This window comes from Perissodus microlepis, chromosome 7, assembly GCF_051167445.1.
Source record: "Perissodus microlepis isolate ML-2025 ecotype Zambia chromosome 7, ASM5116744v1, whole genome shotgun sequence".
Classification (NCBI taxonomy): Eukaryota; Metazoa; Chordata; class Actinopteri; order Cichliformes; family Cichlidae; genus Perissodus; species Perissodus microlepis.
Window position 1 is genome coordinate 59,127,909 of NC_140467.1, and position 21,235 is coordinate 59,149,143.

Here is a 21,235-nt window from a genome sequence, read left to right on the forward strand (position 1 = left end):
TTCATTGATCCATTTTCTTCGGCTTATCCAGTTCAGGGTTGCTGGAGCCTACCCCAGCTGTCGTATGCTGAGAGTCGGGGTGCACACTTGACAGGTAGCCAGTCTGTTGCATGGTTAACACACAGCAACAGACAACATTTGGCCAATTTAGAATCGCAAATTAGAATTAGAGAGATTGTCAAAGGTTTGCAAATAATTGCTCTTTAATTTATATATTCAGACAGATTGCCAGCATGTTGCCATCAGTCTGAATGACTCGAGTCAACTGGCTGCCAGCTGGTTGTATTCTGATTATATTCCTATATAACAGGAAGGTTGCTTAGTGCAAATTCAGTAGTTAGATGTGAATTTCATTTATTAAAGTCAACAAAGAAGAACATAAAGACCCTGCTGTATCCACTGAAATGCAATTTCATGGATTAACAATATACATAAGATAACAACTGAACTTTTTAAAAATGTTTGAGCCAATACGCTCTTTGCCTAACACCCTGTTTTTTTTAATACCCTAACCCAGCTGCTCTGTAGTGCCTCAATGCGTTCAAATGCCACAGTTTCATTGAAGTTTTATTCATCCATGTTACTCTGCATGCATTCAGTGCCTTTCTCCGTCGACCATTAATGTTATTGATGGATTTCTAGCCAGAGTATATGTTGTATTCTTTTCAACAGACATGTTTGTCTGAGGTGCGAGGACCTTTGGTCGACCTGGGAGTCAGTGAATACAGCATCTTGTCTGCAATCACTACACTGAGCGACACTCAGAACGACCTGGGCTTAAACCGTCAACAGTCCACCAGCCCTTCAAAGCCCCGCTACTCTGTCGATGACATCACACTCTTCAGACAAATCGCCCTGGACCTGCGTGAGTTCAGACACTAACACTCACTTTACATAGTGTTTCTGTATGTTGCACCATGTGTAGCTGAAACAAATAAAAGTAATGCACTTCATTTGAAATGGTCCATATCAACAGAGCGTTCCTTCCCTACTCATCGGTCCTTGATGGGAGAAAGTCCCGAGGCCATTGAGGGTCAAGCGAAACTCTTCAGGGTCCTAATCGCCTGCGCCAAATACAACCCAAAGGTTGGATACACCCAAGGTAACGGGACGAATGACTGAACTGTTTGTGCATGTTTTCACTTCCCTGCATTTTAACTGGATGTACTATAGTGGTACCCTTTCCTTTTGTCTGCCTGTGCTACACAGCAAATAATATCAATAAATTAGCAACATTTTATTGTTCTTATGCTACATATTGTGGGAGATTTAAACCTAACACTGTGCTCCCTCATCAGTCAACACACTTTTTTTGAAAGCTGCTTCAGTTATTCTATAGATACCTGCAGTACATCATGTGACCACTTGATGGAGGTAGATGACCTTTTAATACAGAGCAGAGTTGACACTGTTTAAGTTGTTTTTAAAAATGGTTCAGTAATCATATCTTTTCCTGTATTAATTACACATTTCTGTCATGATGCACTTTAGAATAATTTAGTCTTAAAACCTAAAGATCTGCAGAAATAACTACATAAGCTTTTATACCTGCTTTTTTGTTTTGGAATTCTGAAACATCACCATCACCTTTTCTCTGTCTTCCCAATTTTCTTCTTAAATATATAACATCATGGTTAGAATGGCATTTTAATTTTGTCTCTGTAAGAATACTGCTTAGTGTAAAACTATAGAGAACATTTGTTATTTTGTAAATCTTATATAACCAAAAGCCCTTTATGAACAATGGTTTCTAGTGATCTTCTGCATGACATTATATATTCTAGAAGTCCTATTTTGAATGTCTTTTAAAATTTATGGGTGGGAGAAAAATTAATTTATGGCCAGTTTCATTGACAGTGTTGGTGCGCTTGACAATGTCATTGTGCAGCAAGAAAACAATTAACTGATGTCAGACTAATCATCCAGTCAAAGCAAGTCAAACCTGGGGACAGTCTAATGAGGATAGACACAGTGTGTGTCTGAAAATTTTCAGTTATGTGCTGTGTATAACATTATTTGCATGATGTCTGATGATTCATCACAGTGCAGAGATCATAAGCAGCAACATTCTTTCTTTGCCTGTGCAGAATGTGGTGACACACACCCGGTTTAGCTGGATCTTGAGCACTCCTATAAACACGTGTATATTTTTCTTGACAAACCATATTAATGCTACCTTTTACCCTGTGCTTCATCCAGGAAAAAATGTGTGTGCATTTTACAGGGATGTCCTACATAGCAGCAGTGCTGCTGATGGAGTTGGGGGAGGAGGAGGCCTTTTGGGCTCTGGTGGCTTTGTTGGATAAACCCAAATATCTGGGAGAAATGTTTGACCTTAGTCTCACCAAGTAAGAAAACTTCAGTTCTTATTGTTGGCCTTTATACAAATACAAAGAAAATATACAACCAGAGTGTGGTTTATGTGTGGATATAACTGATGTAAATTAAGGATAAGAAAAGAAAAATTCAGTTTTATCTGATTGTTGGGTTATCATGAAACGATCATTACAAACCTTTTGTGGTTGGGGTTTGTTTTTGTTTTTTTATTTGGTGTCCCTGTGTGTCCCTGTGTGTCTGTGATCTGCTAAACTGTCTGGCTTTTTCTCTTCTTCTTGATTAGGGTGCAGCACCAGGTAAAGGTGTTTGACCAGTTCTTAAAACACAGGAAGCCCGAGCTCTCCAAGCACATGGTGAGTCATTTTACTTTCCGCGTTTCACTATTTGGGTTTCTGCAAACAATGAAAGTTGGATGATAAACTTTAATTTTTGTTAAATTGCTATCTGAGTTACAAAAATCCTGGAAGTAATTTGTTTCAGTTTAGGGATGCCCAAAAGTCACATTATTTTAAAGGGGGGGGGACAATTTAGTGTCCTGTTGTGCCCACAAGAGGGCACACCAATGCAAAGAGACATGTAACTGTTATATAGGTAGATTTGTCTCTGCATGAACATCCTTACACATCCCAAGGTAAAGAAACAACACGAATAAAATTACAGAATGTAACATTCAACACCCTGCTTAGAGCAGAGTTTTGTTGTGAACTTTTTGCTAACATTACTACAGGATTGTTTATGAATTATTCGAGCCCTAAATCGGCCCCATGCTGTGCCTGAACATTAGAGAATTTTGTATTTTTAAAATGTGTATTAGACACAAGCTTTAACTGTATGTATACAGTTATTGATAATGGGTTTTTTCACATGCAAAAACATGCTGAAAGAGTTGGTAGAACCAAATAAGGATTTTTACAAACAAAGCAGAACTAGTAAAATGTTAGAAGTCAGGACGTTTGAATTTAGTTGCCCATGTAATGTCCATTCAATTATGCTCCCTAATTACAGTGGACCAAAACATTGTAATCTATAAGAATCAGGAAGAGATACACAGCTGTTCTGACTTTGTCACTAAGTACAGTGATCATGTAAGTGAATTACATTAATGGAACACTTTGTATTCTGTGCAGCAGACACATGGTGCTTTTTGCCATCAGATGAATATTCCATTTCACAGTAAAATGTTTGTTTTTACAACTAGCAGCTAGAGTTGAGAATATAACAACAAGGTGCTTGAAATCCTTGAAAATGCTTACATTTTAATATTGTCTTTTCAAGGTTTGAAAAGTGCTTGAATTTCAGATGTGGTGCTTAAACGTGCTTGAAACCGTATTTCATTCACCACAAATAACTATCTGACCAAGCAGTTTTCTTATCAGATAGAGAAATTAAATGAGTCGCAAAGTGTAAAGCAAAATTTCTCCGCCTGGGCCGCCTTGCACCTCTGCATCGTCAGTCTGTTTCAATGCGCCACCCGGCCCCTCCCCCCGGACAGTCGGGGATGAGTGCACAAACTTGACGTTGCTGTTTTAATGAGCGTTTGATAGAAAACGACACTGGTGGAATTTGTACTCTTGAGTCACATGACAGATGAGATGATTTTCAAGTATACATACATAACACATGCTAATTTTTAAAACTATTATTATTATTATTTTGCTAGCTATCAAACTTGCTGGAGAAATGATTGAAATGCACTGAGTGTGATGCAGTATGGCAGCGCTATTATAGTAGTTAGTTAAGGCATGGTGATATATGGAATATGCTGTAAACTTAGCTAACATTACTTAGCAGTAGCAGTAATGTGAGCTACTTCACTCAAGTGAAAGCTTTAACCGTTAGTCTGATATTTAACTAGCCAACTTATGGCATAAGCAAATAATGGTAATAAGAGGGACTGATCAATATGGGCAATGGGAATAGCCACTTTTTTGTGCTATTGAAGTTCCCTGGCTTTCATTCAAAATCTGTTTATTGTGAGCACCTACACATTAAACAACTTAAAAATTATAAATGGCTTCAAGCTCACATTGAGGCCTGTGGGGCACTATCAGCCACCGAAACAACAGGCAAATTTAAGTATTTGCGTAACAGGACCTGACAGGAAAAATGCGTATGAACCCTAATATAAGCAAATACTGAAAACTTGGTGCTTATTTGGGTGCCTTTGTTTCTGCTGGCGAATCTAAATGGCATTGCTAAAACCACAATAACAGAAAGATTTTAATGTGTGTATGTGTATATGCACACATTTGTGTTTGAGACCAGATACAGCTATGTGATGAATGATTCATCTGCAAGCTGAGGCCCTGTAATGTCTCCATCATCAGTTGGGCCTCCTTTCCCATTCAGTCTATCGGTTCGTCGCTTGTCAAAGTTGTAAAATGAGTGATTTTACGCGGGGCAAAGACCTGCAGCTGTGCAGTTTTCTGCCACCAAGCCTACTGTTACTGAACAAGTAACACTTGTTTCATTTAGTGAACCACAGATTGTGCTTTTTTTTCATTTGAGCTTTTCTTTACAGATGTCAGTTTATTCTGTGTACCACATACTACACTAGACATTTTTAAAATGCCTGTATCTGGGCTCAGATTTGCAATAATGATTTTCATGAGAATATAGCAAACCAACTACAGAACACTGCTTTATCTGTGATTGCAGCTTGAAGGCAGCAGCATTTTTATTAGTGCAAACAAAGTGAAGGGTGTTTTAGATCTTTCTTTTCCAACCATATAAACTCTGTATGCACAAATCAAATGTAAGTGCAAAAGTAGTAGCGCTTACCCCAGAAATGTTAAGTAAAAGTATAACACAACTGTTTAATACCTTATTCATTGTTAAATTAAAGTCACTTAACCTCATAAGTCTTCAGTAGCCTGCACTCAATTGTCTTATATAATAAACCTTACAGATATTGCCTGCCAAGGATGTTTTATCTTAGGTTGTGCTTGTTAACTAGTTGCTTAATGCTCTGCTTTTCTACCGTGTAGCTGCGTCAATTTCTGTTCGTCACTTGCTCTTTCTATGCAACATGCCTTCGTGGCCTGGTTGTATTTTGCAGACTGCAGTGCTTTGTTGGAGGTTGTTGAAGTAGCTCGGGTTTTAAGTTGTCATCTGAGGCTTATGCACAGCTCTTGTTCTCTTGTTGTTGCTGTAAACCATGGCCTATGCCACTGTGGGTTTTGGGGGGGCTTTTTTGTCTTGTTGTTTTTTTTTTTTGTTTTTGTTTTTTTTTTTATAAATCAATATACATGAGTTTACCAATTTAAAAAAAAAAATGAATTCATTATTTAATGAATAATGAACAACAAATAACATCAACATAGTCTTGTTTTCCCTACAAAAGTATACTTATTCAAATTAGTCTCGCTCTGTATTTTCCTGTGTCATCCACACTCCACCTGCAGTGACTCTATGGTCCATTAGTGTGGCCAGCCTCAGTTTGAGAACCACCATAAATTTATTCACTGATACCATTTGTGCTGATTAATTGTCTCTGAAGGCAAAACACACACACACACACACACACACACACACACACACACACCAGGGGTTTATTGTAGGCAGTTTTTTCCTCCCCTTATAGAAGAAGCCCATTAGAGATCAGGGGTCAGCATTTCCTTTGTAGTAGAGCTGTTCATCAGAGTCGAGGCAAGCTGTAAACAGATTTTTGTACTTGTGCTGCACACACCAGACCTGAGCACACACAGCCAGGAGGCATCTTGAATGCCACACTGTCATAAAATAACCAGAGTGTGTGTTCTTTCTTAAAGTATATGGTTACAGGAAAATGCCAAAAAAGCCTTTGCAAGGTTGCGAGGTATGACTGTTATCATTTTATGTAGTGGAAGGATTTTTCAGTAAGGAAATTGGCAATCAGTACTAAAGGGTCATGCCAAATCAGTCCTTCCTGTGTTTTTTTTTTTTCCATCCTCCCTTCAGGAGTCAGTGGGAATCTTGTCAGTCCACTTTGTGATGCCGTGGTTCCTGACCCTTTTCACTTCCCTGCCCTGCTGGGACTCTGTTCTGGCTGTCTGGGATCTCATCATTCTACACGGTGGGTGCACAGTCACAGAACTTCACTTGGGTAACTGGCTGCTGGCCTGCAAATTTCAGTAAAGATGACAGTAAAAGTGATCTTCTAATCTAATTCTGGGCACAAAAGCAAAAACTGCTAAAATGTTAAACTACTGCTTTAACTTCTTCCCACAGGCTTGTCAGCTGTCTTCCGTACCGCTCTGACCATTGTTGAGCTCTTGGAGCCCCGACTAATGGACCTGAAGGATGAAGGAGCAATATTACCCCTGCTGTTAAGAGTACCTGTTGATGTGTAAGTAAAATGATACTTGAGCTTGAGCTTTCTGAATGCTCTGCTGTTGTAGCGTTAGTGCACAGTTATCCTTCTATTTCTGACATCTATCATTGTCACATGTCTTTAGCTTTCATGCATTAATATTTTCCCAGACCACCCTCATGCTTGAGCTGCATGGGTACAATGTGCTGCACATTTCTCAGAGCCAAGGGCTCAGTTTTTAGGCATTAAATAAAACTCCAGGCAGCTCATGAATATCAATCAGCTCATCAAACTGGACATGTTTGACATCAAGCATTCCAGGAAAAATAGAGTGTTAGTGTTTTGGCGAGGTTGTTTTCGTCCATGTCTGGATTAAACATCCTTTCTGCTAAATTAGTTTCTTCAATGGCAGCCCATGGTGCTTTTGGTTGAAGCCCTCTGTCTCTCTCTCACTATGCTGAATATAAACGTCACATGCCGATGGACATGTTTTGTTGACATGGAGCTGTAGTTATGGAAACTCAGCAGGGTCACTGGGTTTGTGTATACAGTCTGTCTGTGAGAGACGTGCAGCTGCACAGTGAATATTAAAATTCAGTTTATCATATTTGTTTTAATAGATAAGCTCCCTTCAGCTACTCAAATTCTACCCTCCTGTGTGCTTCTCATTGTAGACAGGTGACACTGTGTGGACCCAAGGTTGTTTACCTTGGACAAAGATCTGTAAAGTAGACCCTGGACAAATGGAGGCAACGCAGCCAAGTAGTTTCTATAAGTGTAACTGTGTCACAGGTAGTGATAAAGCACTTTATCATGAGCCAGAGATGGAGCATATGTACTAGATACGCACGAGTGACTTGCAAAGTAGATTAGAAAGGACCAAATATGCAGGACTATTGAGTGTAACAGCTTAATAACTGTTTAATCATGCTGTACTTGTAACATTTATAGCTAACTTACATTCCGCTTAAAAAAGCAATCAGTTGTGTTTTCTTTTATGTTACAAGGAAAGAAACAGAACATTTCGATCCATCTGTGAACCTCTTCTGCAGTTTGTAAAAGCATGCACCAAGGGCAGCACTGACAGGCCCGTTTTGTTCTAGCCCTGGCGTTCAGTGGGCAGCCTGCCATCACGTCACATTGAGAAGTCCTTGTTGCCTGCTTGGCATCATTGCAGAAGCTTGGTCAGAAGTCAACACTAAGTGGTCCGGCTGTCTCCCAGGGCAGGATCTCCTTACAGTGGGAAGATACTGCTGAAGAAAGAGTGAAAGGGGGCAAGTGGGGAAAGGAAAAGGGATGAATGGGGGGTCAGAGAGAGAAATGGCTAGGGAGAGATGGTACAAAAAAATTTTCTTTTTGGGGGAGGGGGGAGGGGGGGGGAGTAAAAGAGAGGGACAAAAATGAAGGAGGAGAGGGGCTGAGATCTTCAACCTCTCCTTAATTTTCTTTAAGCTTCTCAGCTCTTTTACTCTGTGAATGGTATAAATGGGTGTTGTCGTGCAGCCACATAGGCCATTCTGATTAATGAGTGGTTGAGAGGCTCATCCATCTCATGTGACTGTCTGTCTACACTTGGCTGTCAGTCAGCTGTCATCTCAGACATAGGCTATAATAATGACTCCAAACACAGCCTATATCACCAGTCAAGGAGCAGCTTCTGTATTTCATACATTATTTTTCTTTCTTTCATTTAAACTTTTGCTATTTGTTTTTCAAGGGACTCTTAGAACCACTTCTCATTGTTCTTTCTTTTCATTCACATTTTTTTTTTAAAAATCTCAGGTGATTACAGATTAAAATGAGATATCACATTCTTATGCATCAATATGTATAAGCTGTTAAAACTCTTGAATTACTCACAGCTGTTCTGCATGTAAGTGCTAATTTAGCTCTTAACTCTATAATTTGATTTGCATCTCTGATCCAGGTATGTGAGTTTAATAGATGTTTTTCTCACTTTTCTTCATCTTTCTGTTCTTTAAAAAGATTTGCATAGTAAGTTAGTCAGCAGCTTATGGAAAATTGTTTTTCAATTATCTACCCTAAAATTGTATTACTGAGCTCCAGTTGAATTCATTAGCGTACTTTTTCTTTGATATTATAAAAATCTATTTTCTTTATCAACTGAAAATGGATTCAAATTTTTTTTAAACTCTAGTATGTACTTTTGGCTGCCCCTTTAGTTCCAAGCGGTTGGCACAGCGGCTGGATACACATGTTTTGATTTGGCACAGATTTTCCACCAGATGCTTTTCCTGACACAACCCTCCCTATTTTTAGGCTTGGGACCAGCACTAGGAATACACGAGCTTGTGACCCCCTGAGGTTGGGTTTAGTGACATTCTCCCTTATTGTTAGCTGTTAGCTGCCACGTGTCTTGAACACAGTATTTGTTATGATTATGCTCATTGCTAGGATTTTATCGATAATGATAGTGATCAATATTCTCATTAATATTGTAAGTAGTGCATATTGTTGGTATAAACAAAACAACATAATGGTGATGATGGCTCTTTAAAAAAAAAAAAAAAAAAAGATAAACTCAGTGATTTTTTTTTTCTTTCTGTTGAGGAAATATATATATGTATGTGTGTGTGTGTGTGTGTATATGTGTATATATGTACCTTTGTTTACAAGACCTGTTAAATGTATACAGGCTATAGCAGTCTGTCAGCATAAAGCCGGCACCTTAAAAACAGCATAAAGAACTTGCAGGTTGGCAACTTCAGCAAATAAATTAAAAAAGCAATAACTAAATTTTTCAGGTGGAAAAAAATGTCTACATATTCACAAAAATTCAAAGCTGTTTTTGCAGTGGAGTTTATGCCCCCTAGAAAAGCTTGGCTTTTGACGCTAAGTGAAATTGGTCAGAATGCATTGCACCAAAAACCTCCTTTTGATTGGTTGCCAGAAGACTGCCCTGGCTACCCTTTGTTTGCCTGGAAGACGCTAACTTGTTTGCAAACACTCACCACCTACTCGTTTTAAGTTTCACTGCTGCTTAAAGTACAACCCAAACTGGAAATGAAGAATGTTCACCTTCAAGTTAAAAGCTGTGCGGACTTATTTCAACGGCCGGTTTTCGATTTGCATTTGCGTTTGTTTTTGTGTTTTTTTTCTCAGTTTCAGTACTACTTGGTAAGACGTTTGCAAGTGTTTGCAAACAAGTTATCTTCCATGTGAACTATTTGCAGTACTAAAATGAGCTCCATTGCGCTTCATGTCATGAAAACTCTGGAATCGTGTCCTGTAGGGTTCAAGTTTGTGCAACCCCCACACACCCAGCTCACGCAATTCCTACCGCTTGGAGTCACTGCCACCCTCTACTGCAGCGGTCCCCAACCACCGGGCCTCGGACCGGTACCGGTCCGTGAGTCGTTTGGTACCGGGCCGCGAGAGTTGAGGCTCAGGTGTGAAATGTATAGTTTTCAGGGTTTTTAACGGTTTTCAGCGTTATTTTGTTATCGTTTTTATCGTTTACTCTGTTTTCCTGGGTCTTTTCACGTGTGTTATGAATAAATCTATTTTTTTTCGGTACCGGTACTAGTTTTATTTTGTTGTATTTATCCGCGACACCTTAAAGGCCAGTCCATGAAAATATTGTCGGGCATAAACCGGTCCGTGGCGCAAAAAAGGTTGGAGACCGCTGCTCTACTGCACAGAACACCAAGGCAGATTGCACAGAGACTTCCTTGTGTGGTGTAATATGATGTGTTGATGAGGGGAAATAAAATAGAGTGCTGCCTAAAATTCATACTTTTCCATCTGAGTTGTAAAAGGCCTGCATGACACACAAATTCACATATTAGTTTTTCAAATGCGCGTTTCAAAGAAAAGTTTTACATGAATTTAGAAAAAAAAATAGCCAGGAGGTTGCTGTTTAACTACCTGCTGTGGCTGAGTAAAACACGTTTTCTGGGTGGAGCAGCTGAAAAGATTCATTGTCTACTGGTGTGTGTTTGATAAAAATTTCAGGCTTTTTAACCTCAAAGGTTTTAATTGAACTTTCAAAACAAAAGAGTTCTTATCTTTAAAAAGATATTATCTGTCACTCCACCTTGGCTGTTTCCATTATGTCATTTCTTTGTCGTGTGTGTGTGTGTGTGTGTGTGTGAGTGAGAGTGTGTGTGTGTGTGAGTGAGAGTGAGCCAGAGAGAAGCCTGCTGTGCACTGTCCAGCTCTGAAATGTTTTCACTCTAATCTTTTTTTGGTTAGTTTTTTCTTTATTTTGAGGGGCGGGGATTGATTTTTATGTCTGCCCACTAACAAGCTGTTACCTAAGCTGTTACTGCCACAAACTACAGACATATTTTGTTAATTATTTTTATGAGTGTTGTTATCTTGACTTGAGGTCGAGTCAGCCTCCTATTTAGCTGGAGTCAGGAGGCTGCACTATAGAACCTCTGATAAAGCAGCCAGATGCACTGCATTGCTTTTAAATAGCTTATTCCAGAGGCTACTGGCAAACCTATTCAGTGCTTATTCAGTATGTTGCTTTTAGGTGCATTTGGAGAGCACAGCATGTAGAGACACAGTAAAACAGTAACTCTTCAAGTTAAAAGTTACTTATTTGTAGGTTTATAGTCTTCGTTTTCAAATAAAATTGGCTTGAATTTATTTTGTTTTTGTTTCAAATCACCTTGAAACTTTCACTACCCCTCCGACTCAGTTACCGCTTTCTTTCAGTAGCTACTTTTCATTGTGCCGCCTTCAGTATCTCCTGTGCAGAGTCCTGTCTCTGTGCTTCCCCCTCTGCACCTCCTCCCACTCACTTCCCATACACAGCATTCTTAGCCACCAGTCCGATCTTTCTTTTTTGTTTACCCCCTCCTTCGTCAATTCCCATAAAACAGTGTGGGTTATCCCTCCTCCCCTGTGTTCTCATTTTCTTTTCTGCACCCCCCTTTCCTCTCCTATGCGTCCTTTCATTCATTCATTTATCCACACTGCCACTCTAGTTCAGCTGGAGGGGTTGACACATCATTTGTTTATTTCACAGTGACAAGGGTGGCTTACAAAAAAGTCTCTGCTGCATTCACACTGAGGGTTGCTCAGTTGCTCTTAGTGAATCAAACTTTTTAAAATACTTTCTTAGAAACCTGATACAAAAAATGTCTGGGATTGATCAGCCTTGTGCTGTGTCGTATCGAGCATGTTTGCTCGTTAAGAAATTCAGTCTATGAGAGAAAGTTGACAGAAACGTCTCGGTGGTTTCTCTAAAAGATCTGTCTAACACCATCTGGTATATACTTTGAACTACTTTAAAAGTATGTTAATTCCTTTTTTTTTTTTTTTTTTTTTTTTTTTTTTTAAACCCAAAAAAAATAACCTTATTATATATTTCTACCATATTGATAATGCAATGCATTGTATTGTAAAGAGTTATTAGGTACTGTAATGAATCTTCTTTCCTTTCCTGAATCTCTCCCTGTGGCAATAGAGCTGAAAACGTCTGTTGGTGAAAGTGCTCTGGTCAGTGACCTCCTCTTAACCACACCTTCACAATAGACCATTGAAGTTAGTTTGATGCAGATCACATGTTATTTCCAAAGCCATGTCTTTCACTTTCACTGTGTTCCTCTTAAACACTGAAGTTCAGCGATGATCTTTGGCTTTGAGAGTTTGTAAGTAAAGTGGATGTGGATACAACTTCAGATCATTTCAAATTATACATCTATACTAATTCTTTGTCCAATTAAAGAACTCTTATCTAACGTACAAACTTGAGTGGGCAAAGTTTCAGTAAAAGCAATACTGGTCTGTTCTGTTTGTTTCTTTAGTGGTGCAAGCTTCAGGAGGATTATGGTTTATTTAGTTTTGTAAGTAAAGTTTTGTGAAAATTGAAAGAACCGTTCTGCATCTCTTGCCTGGTCTTCATAAACTGGAACCTTTTTGTGTGTCGTGTATGTTTATGGCATCAGTTTGGTTTGGTGAGGAAGGATTTCTGCTTATCATACATCAGCAGCACATCACCGGCTCTGAAACGTTTGCTTGATCTTTTAATGAGCTGACAAAAACCCAGATCCATCAGAATTCTGCCTCATTCATCTATCTTCTTCCCACTCATTTCACTCAATTTTCATTTTCCGGAAAGTGCTCTGGCTGTTATGTGCAGCCATCTGTCATTCTATGCTGGGACATGGCTGAACCTTGTGATCTATCCCAATTGCAGTTAAAAATGGTTTTTAACTAAAATTTCTTGTCTGCTTTTAGAGTGAACTGAAGATCAATATGTGTATCAGGACTCTGTGTTAAGTACATATTGAAGTCGGGTTTATTTATGCTAGATGTTCTTAAAGCTGATTACCCGATGCATAAATCATTCATACAGATAAGTTATTCTTTATCCAAGATCCAGTTTTTACTTTACAAATCTGTATGTTACAGATGATCTGCCTCTCTAACACAGATGCCCTTTGCAGTGAACTCTGGGGCTAGACTGACACGTTCTTTCTCACCTATCAATCATCTTCTCAGTTACTGTTAATTTCAGTTTCTTTAAAAGCTGGAAGCAATAAACCCAAATTAAATTATAGAAACCATACCATATCGAATCCATTTGAATAACTTTGGATGCAAATGTAAGCAGATTGAATACTACATCAGAAGTTTCATTATCATATGTACACTTTATTTTCATAGTAATGTGTCCTGTACTGTCTCTTAATCAAAGGGCCCAGTATACTGTGTTGGTTCCTGCCCTGTGGAATACAGAGGTCCAAGACTGGGAGCTTAAATGCATGAACAGCCTGGAGCTGGATGAAAGCCACAATGAACCAAAAGCAGGTACTCATGCACTCACAACCAGAACATGTTTTGTTAGGCAGAAACTTACAAAGCAGAGGGACACTTTGGGGCACTCCGCAAATAGCCTTTCAAATTCTGGTAACTCATTCATCACTTAACCTTTAGTGGCACACATGCTGATCCTGTTACTTACACACACACACACACTCTTTATTCACAAACCTGTTTGTGAGAACTCTGCTGCAACAGGGTGAAAACAGTTGCCCCTTGTTCACCTCAGTCCCTTTTTTCCTACAGTTTACCGCTTTATAAATGTTAAACTGCTTGTTAGGTTTTTGTCTCCTACTGAAGGGCTTTTGAATGTCTGTTGTTTTGCTGCTTGCCACAAACAAATCAAAATATTTAGCTTTTATGGAAATGTTCAAATTAAAGTAAATATATATGCTGGTAAGGCACTCTGACTCTGGGTGTCAGTTGACATCTCATAGAGACTGATTAAAAAAAAAAAAAAAAAAAATGCTTCTCATGTGTGCATGCGTGTGTCAGTTCAGCTGTCCCTGGTATAACTGAACATAACAAAGGAGCTTATCTCTTTTGAAGGTTGTTCAGGTATCACCTCCACAAGACATGGAAACCCCTCACCACTGGAGTCTCATCTTCGCAAAAGACAGTTAAGAGTGTGTATGTGTGTATTTGGGGTGCATCCTGACAGACTCAGAAAGGCTAAGAGATGAGTCACATGTTGGTGGCTGCAGGGCTGTTTGTCAGTGTAGTGGGGAAAGCAGAAAGAAGGGCAAGTGTGTGCGCGCGTGTGTGTGTGAGAGTCAGGATGAGTCATCCTTATTTGCCAGCCTGTCTGACTGTCTAGCCCTGAAGACAACAGGGGGGAAAATGAGCTGATTCATTTACTGCCTCTGACAGAATCCAACAGTCTGTTTCTTTTACATTTTCACTCACTCTGTCTGCCAGTGACACTTAAGAATAATCAGAATGTCATTACACATTTCTTGATGTGTGGTCCACACTCTCATTAGCATTTCAGCCTCTTGAATCTTGAAACAAAGTGCCTCTGCTTTAGAACATTGTTCATTTTGGAAAATAGATTTGTTCATGAAGCAAGACTTAGACATAACTTACAGTCAACCTGAACTTCCCAGAACAGTCTGCCACAGTCACAAAAAATGTTCTTCGTCCCAATAAGATCAAATTATCCTCCATCAACAAGTACATCCCCACAGAGCACTAATCGCAGCATCAAGAAGTCATACTGGTATTACATGAAAAGGCCAAAGACAATAAGACATATTAAACCCACAAAAGAATTGTGGCAAGTTTTCCATAATCTGCCTGCCACATACCCGAAACTATGCTAGGAGAACATTGATTAAAAAATTTAAAATCAACTTTGGCTAAAATGGAGAAGTTACAAAATACTAAATTAGAAAGATTTAGCAAGTAACTGTCTGATTTTAAAACTTCGCAGCTGGCTACAACAAAAGATAAAACACCTTTTAATAAATTATTATAAAAAGAAAATTGAAAGTGCCTATTGAGTAAATGTCAAATTTTTAATGGCTAATGTTAACATGTGCACCAGATAAGTTAACATTTGTTCAGTGGTGGGTTTAAAAAAATCAGTTTTTCAATTCAAATGGACTTTAATTTGAAAAATCCAATATCCATTAATAAATCAATAAATCCTGAAATCAATTTTCTTAATATAAATGTATTTTGCAAGAAACGTCCCGATCTCAGCTAAAACCTCACAAGACCATTTCAACAACCTAAACAGATAAAACACCAAATGATTAAAGCACAGGTAAGCACATACACGGACACACCATCTGGTGCTGAAAGCCGACATCTCGCAGAATCTGAAACTGTAGGTTTCATCTCTCTTCGATCAAAGTTCGCTGAACCAGCAACAAAAGACCAAAACTATGCTTCACCTTTGGAAAACATTGGTGTGAATTCTGTCCTGCTACCACCACGATAAAATCTTCCTTCATGCTCTCTCTCAGTGTACGTCAAGACCAAAATCCACATGTTAAGTTGTGGTTGATTTGTGGTTTTCTTCATTTTTTTGATCTACTGCAGCATATTTTCAGTGGGGTTATATGCCATAAAAGACCAGCCCAGGAAAATCTCCTAAATATTTTTCTGTGTTTTATCCTGAGTTACGTTGACACAATGGCATCTGCTGTTATGCTCTGAAGTATCAGCTTTATTTTTATACCAAGATGGTTTACACAGTAATTGCAATTTTTGTAAATTTTTTTTGTCAGTTTCCACATGAAATTGTCCTTTTGTGTGTGCGTGCGTGTGTCGTACCATGAATTAGGACTGGGCGATATATCAAGTTTTTAAATATATCGATATATTTTTAAACGAGATAAGAGATGTGACAATATCGTTTAAATCGATATAGTCTATGTTACATTATAATTATACTTGTGGAACCGCAAGTTTGCCTCTCCTTCATCCACTTTTGTCTCTACGCTGCGTTACTCTGCCTCGCCTCTCTCCTTCACTGAACACAACTCCCCCTCCCGCATCGCTTCACCTGCAGGTAACGACAAGATGGACACGGCAGCTATCAAAGAGGAGCTGGTCGGTAAAAAGAAAACATTTGGAGATTACTATTTTAGTGCTGCAGTGTTACTCTCGTATTGTGGAAATGACAGTCTTCACTAGTGTGGATAGTTACAAAGCTTTCTTCGTTATGAATGAGCATACATGTTTTTATTTTATTGACCAGGTGCATCTAGTACAGGTAGAGCTGCTGCAAAAGCATTAGCAGCACGTGCTGCTTCCGATGTGAAAGGACCTTTATGCTGCACACTGTGACTCACAGCCATGGTCCCGGGTCAGCCCTGACTTTGTGTTAAACTAATCCTAAAGTAATAATGGTATTTCTAACCACTGATATACCACAACTTTATCCTTTCAACAGCTGCTGAAAGTTAGGGCACCTAGTTTCTATCGGATATTACATAGAGATCCTCCAGCTTCAAACTGTATTACCCTTCAAGGACCTGCAGTCAAAAAAGCGCCCCTCCAACAGCCAAACCCATCTGTTCTCTGATTGGATAGTTAAATTTGTGATTGACATGACATTGGTCAATCAGATGAAAGGAAGAAAAACAGGTCAAAATTCGTACTCGTAACTTGAAACTTGAGTGCAGAGTTTCACACGTATTTTTTGGCTAAGTCCACACACAAATCTTTTTTACGGACACAAATTCTTTTTACACATACAAATCCTGATTTACAAGTACAAAATATTTATGACCACAATTTTATGGCGTTATTTTTGTGCCACTATTCTGAGCGCACGTAAAAAAAAAATTGCAAGTGTTGCATTTTGAGGAGAAACTTATTTTGAGCGAAGAAAAGCTAAATTTTAGTGAACAAAATTCATTGCTGCGTGCAAATTTCAGTGTTTGCTCGCAATGTGTTGCTCGCGCTCTCAACATTTCTGCCCGTGCGCGCTCAACTCTGTCTCTACACCATATTTGTGCCACAAAACCAGCCAATCACAGACTTGGATGCAAAAAAATATGATTGGCTGTTTTGGTCTCCAATCAGCTCGAAATGACGAAATGCAATATCCCAGAATCCATTTCGTCCAAAACTCAATCGAGGCAGTGGCGGAGGAACACAGAATGGCGGAGTTTGAAATATTACTCTTTCTGGGTCATAAAATAAACTTTTAAGATATTTTCATGCGAGAATGGTGCTGTGTAAACTTCAAATACCTGCTCGATTTATCAAGACATCACATATTTGCAAAAGTGCTCTAACGTTTTCGGAGATGCCTGTTACCCACCAGCTGACCGGGTGGTCACTCGGGTTAAACATAATATAAAAGGCTGAACTGACAAAAAATCGTCTGACTACACCACCAGGTATTATAGGAAAAACCATAAAGCCTTTGAAATAAAACAAACACTGTTGTGACAGTGATGTACACTGTCTTGTTGGTATATAATGAACCAATATGGTTCATGTCATATTGGTATGATTTGTATCACCTTCATGTTTTTCTCTCACCACGTATCCAAACCGATATCATGAGCAGCAGCTTTTACAGCTGTGGCTCCAGCAAACATCAGCTGATACTAGAAAGTAATATTAAATAAATTCTAACAACAGCTTATCAAGCTGCTGTTGTTGTTTAGCGCATCCGCTGGTTTCCTCTTTCTGGCGCAAAGTGGACGATAAACAAACAAGAGAGACGATCAGCTGATCATTGATCAGTTTCATGATTGAAGTAGCAGCGGGAGAGAGAGGGGGGAGAGGATGAGAGAAGAAGAGGCAGCTGACAGCGTAAAGACAGAATAAGACAGAATAACTCCAGCTTTGTGTCTTTTTTTTCATTGTAGCTGAAGTACAGGACGAATCGCGTTCCTTTTCCCCTCAATACGGATGTATTGTAATTGGTCCAGCCGAGAGTTGATCCTAACCAATTGGCTAATACACCACCTTTCATCGTTTATACAGTTACAAAAACAAACAAACATAAAAATGAAAAATCACCATCAGCTGGTGGGTAACAGGCATCTCCGAAAACGTTAGAGCACTTATGCAAATATGTGATGTCTTGATAAATTGAGCAGATATTTGAAGTTTACACAGCACCATTCTCGCATGAAAATATCTTAAAAGTTTATTTTGTGACCCAGAAAGAGTAATATTTCAAACTCCGCCACTCTGCGTTCCTCCACCACTGCCTCGTTTGAGTTTGAGACAAAATGGATTCTGGGATGTTGCATTTCGTCATTGAAATACATTTTTTGCACGCAGCAATGAATTTTGTTCACTCAAATTTAGCTTTTCTCTGCTCAAAATAAATTTCTCCTCAAAATGCAACACTTGCACCTGCAATTTTTTTTTTTTACGTGTACTCAGAATAGTGGCACAAAAATAACGCCATACAATTTGAGCCCATACAATGGTGGCAAACAGAGGAAGTCACGTAAGATTTCCGCATGCGTGGTACCGATCGGGTTTCCGGTACAGATCAGGTAGCGACAAGGACCACAAATGGCACCTGTAAGAGACATGGTTACAAAGAGGATTTCAAATTCCAGGCTGTCAGTCACGCAGTAGAACTTGGGAACAGAGCAGCTGTGAAATCTGTCTTTGTTATTATGCTCAGCGTCTTTTAATTTACATTTTGACTGCACAATTGTGAGCGTTTTGTTATGCACAAAAACAACATTGTTTTAATTTATTCATGGAGAATTATTATTTAATAAATGCTCATAATTTATTTCTGAGTCATTTTTTTCATGTACATTTGCGCTGTATGTTAATTAAAGTTCCTATGTGAGATCTGGGACACAGCTTTGACTAAGAACTCTCTTTTTGTTCTTACTTTATGGCTTTTTTTAAAGCCATAAAGTAAATATTATTGAGATATTGAGATATCGCCATCCAGCTAAAGAATATTGGGATATGAATTTTTGGCCATATCGCCCAGCCCTACCATGAATATCCAGATTAGTTCAAGAACGAATTTCTTTTCTTAGTTTTTTTGTTTTGTTTTTTAATAAAGGTAGGTTTTACTGTAATCAAAGCCCCAAATGCTGATGCTAAAGATTCTTGACTAGCAAAATACTGTGGCATTAGAGCGCAGGATTGACAGTGAGATGGAACTTTGTACAGCTTTTTTGACATTTAATTAAAAACCATGTGATTCATGATGAACAAAAATAATTCCATTAATCATCAACTGTGATCTGTGCCATTTCTCACCAAGTTCATGTCATATTGGAAATGCAGTTTTCTTTGAAGCCACTTAAAGCTCATTGTTTTTAAAAGTGGTAATGTGTATATATAAAATCTTTAATTACAACCTCTGTTATTTACAATTATAACTGCATAGCATATTAATGAGCATTTTTCATGGAAAAAATGTATATCCTGTGACCATAGGGGCCTTGGGGTCACGTCCAAAAGCAGGCTGAGTCAGCATAATCTGAAGTCACTCAATTCTCCCTTTATTGCTGAGTCAAGCTGAGAAGCACTGAGAACGCATAGATGTTGTTCTGTCCCTATCCTGGCCCCTCTTAGACCTTTCTGCTTTCTGTCCTCTTCCTGTCCTTCTCTGCTCTTCTATTATTCTCCTTTTTTATTAGGTTCTCTGTTGCCCTCGTTTCACCCTTCAGTCCTCTGCTGCACTTCATCATTTATCCTTTCCTCTTTGTGCTGTACTTCCATTTCCTCTCTTGCCCTCATATGTCTCTTTCCTTTTTCTTTTTCTTTTTTTTCTTTTTCCCACACCTCCCCTGGTGTAGTAGCAGATGCCAGTGTCCTGTTCTCCTCAGCAGGCTCCCATGATACCTACGCTGTTTTCTTCCTGTCCGCCTGCTTCTTGAGCCTCAGTGCAGTGACTCAGCATTCATTTTATTCAGTGCCCCCAAACTGTTTCCTCCAACCAGTGCTGTGTAGCCTGCATACATTTGAATTTAAATACTCTCATATAATGTAATACCCATTTTGGAACTCTGAATAATTCAGTTATTAACTACCATTAAAATTACCACATCAATGACTAGGAGAAGGTAAGGAATGTTATTAGTTGAGAATAGCAGAGGTTTGCTGCAAACCTGTATAACATAACATAGTCTACTGGCTCATCCAGCAGTTTCTAGGAAAGTTTTGTTAATATCAAACCTTCGAGTTCAAATTCTATAATTGCACTAATTTTACCTTTTTTATGTCAAAGGTGTATTAGCCACTGTTTTCTCTTTGGTATTAGTTAATTTCTTTTCTATTCATATTAATCATTTATAACATCCAGTACTACAAACAGTTTTACTTTTTTGACCCAGATGAAAGTGGGGTTTTGGGGGGTTATTTTTAAGGCAATCATACTGTTATCATTTTGGTGAATTTTGTGTCCATCTGTTCTCTAAATCTGTTTTATCCCCTTTTCACACCGTTTTTGACCTTGACTCTTTGTCCATCTGTTATTTGGCTCCTGCGGACACACTGCAGTAGTTTATGTATATTAGCGTGTGTGTGGGTGTGGGGGGGGGGTGTTTGTGTGTGTGTGTGTGTGTGTGTGTATGTGTGGCTAGACTGCGTCAGAATCTATTCAGGATCATTTAGTGAAAACGGTAACGGCACCATTTCCTCCCTCTCTGTGCTTCCTTGGTTTATGATAAATGATTCAGGCACACAATACTACTTTGCAACTTGGTGTATTACATTTTTTTATGCTTTTGCTGTCATTTCTGCTTCAGACAGCGTAACAGTGGAGTAAGACATTATAAAACAAGTATGATTCTTTCACAGCTCATAGACCTTAACAGAACATTCTCTTAGGGTAGAGGGGTTTAAAATTAGTCTGTTTAAATAGTTGAAAATAGTCTGTGTTGGAACAAGCTAGCAAAAAAGAAATGGCCTCAGAACTGGAATGACCACACACAAACAATGACAAGAGAGATGCTTTTTTTGTTTGTTTGTTTGTTTGTTTGTTTGTTTTTGTTTTTTTATTGTGTCAGAGTCCAAAGTTTGTGACCTATTTATATATAAAAATAAAAAATTAGTCTTGCACAACTACTGCAAGTGTCCAGATGAGAAGCTGTTTGAAAAGTTGCTTTGTGTTGTGCATTATGAATGATGCACATTGTTCTACAGTTCGTGACAACCACTTGAAAAATAGTTAAGGATCAGCCAGTAGCTATAATCTCTCCACTGTATCCTGGGTCTAGTATGGTGCGTCCACCCGGCAGGACACGCTCGGCCAGAGTTTCAAAACATGTTTCCGGTGTTTGCGTATATTGGTAAATAGTCTAAAGTCAACAGGATTATACGTAAAGGGGTTATACGTAAAAATAAAGAAATGAC

General features: G+C 38.8%; 1 protein-coding gene across 1 annotated transcript in view; it reads left to right on the top strand.

The window, feature by feature from the left end:
• LOC146384345 (uncharacterized) overlaps positions 1 to 21,235 on the top strand; it is a 62,948-nt gene that overhangs the window by 5,593 nt on the left and 36,120 nt on the right. Inside the window, exons 4-10 of the mRNA XM_084936291.1 lie at positions 673 to 865; positions 977 to 1,102; positions 2,225 to 2,348; positions 2,621 to 2,690; positions 6,277 to 6,391; positions 6,547 to 6,664; positions 13,302 to 13,414. Coding sequence (XP_084792417.1) covers positions 673 to 865; positions 977 to 1,102; positions 2,225 to 2,348; positions 2,621 to 2,690; positions 6,277 to 6,391; positions 6,547 to 6,664; positions 13,302 to 13,414 — 859 coding nt within the window. The remainder of the gene's footprint in view (positions 1 to 672; positions 866 to 976; positions 1,103 to 2,224; positions 2,349 to 2,620; positions 2,691 to 6,276; positions 6,392 to 6,546; positions 6,665 to 13,301; positions 13,415 to 21,235) is intronic.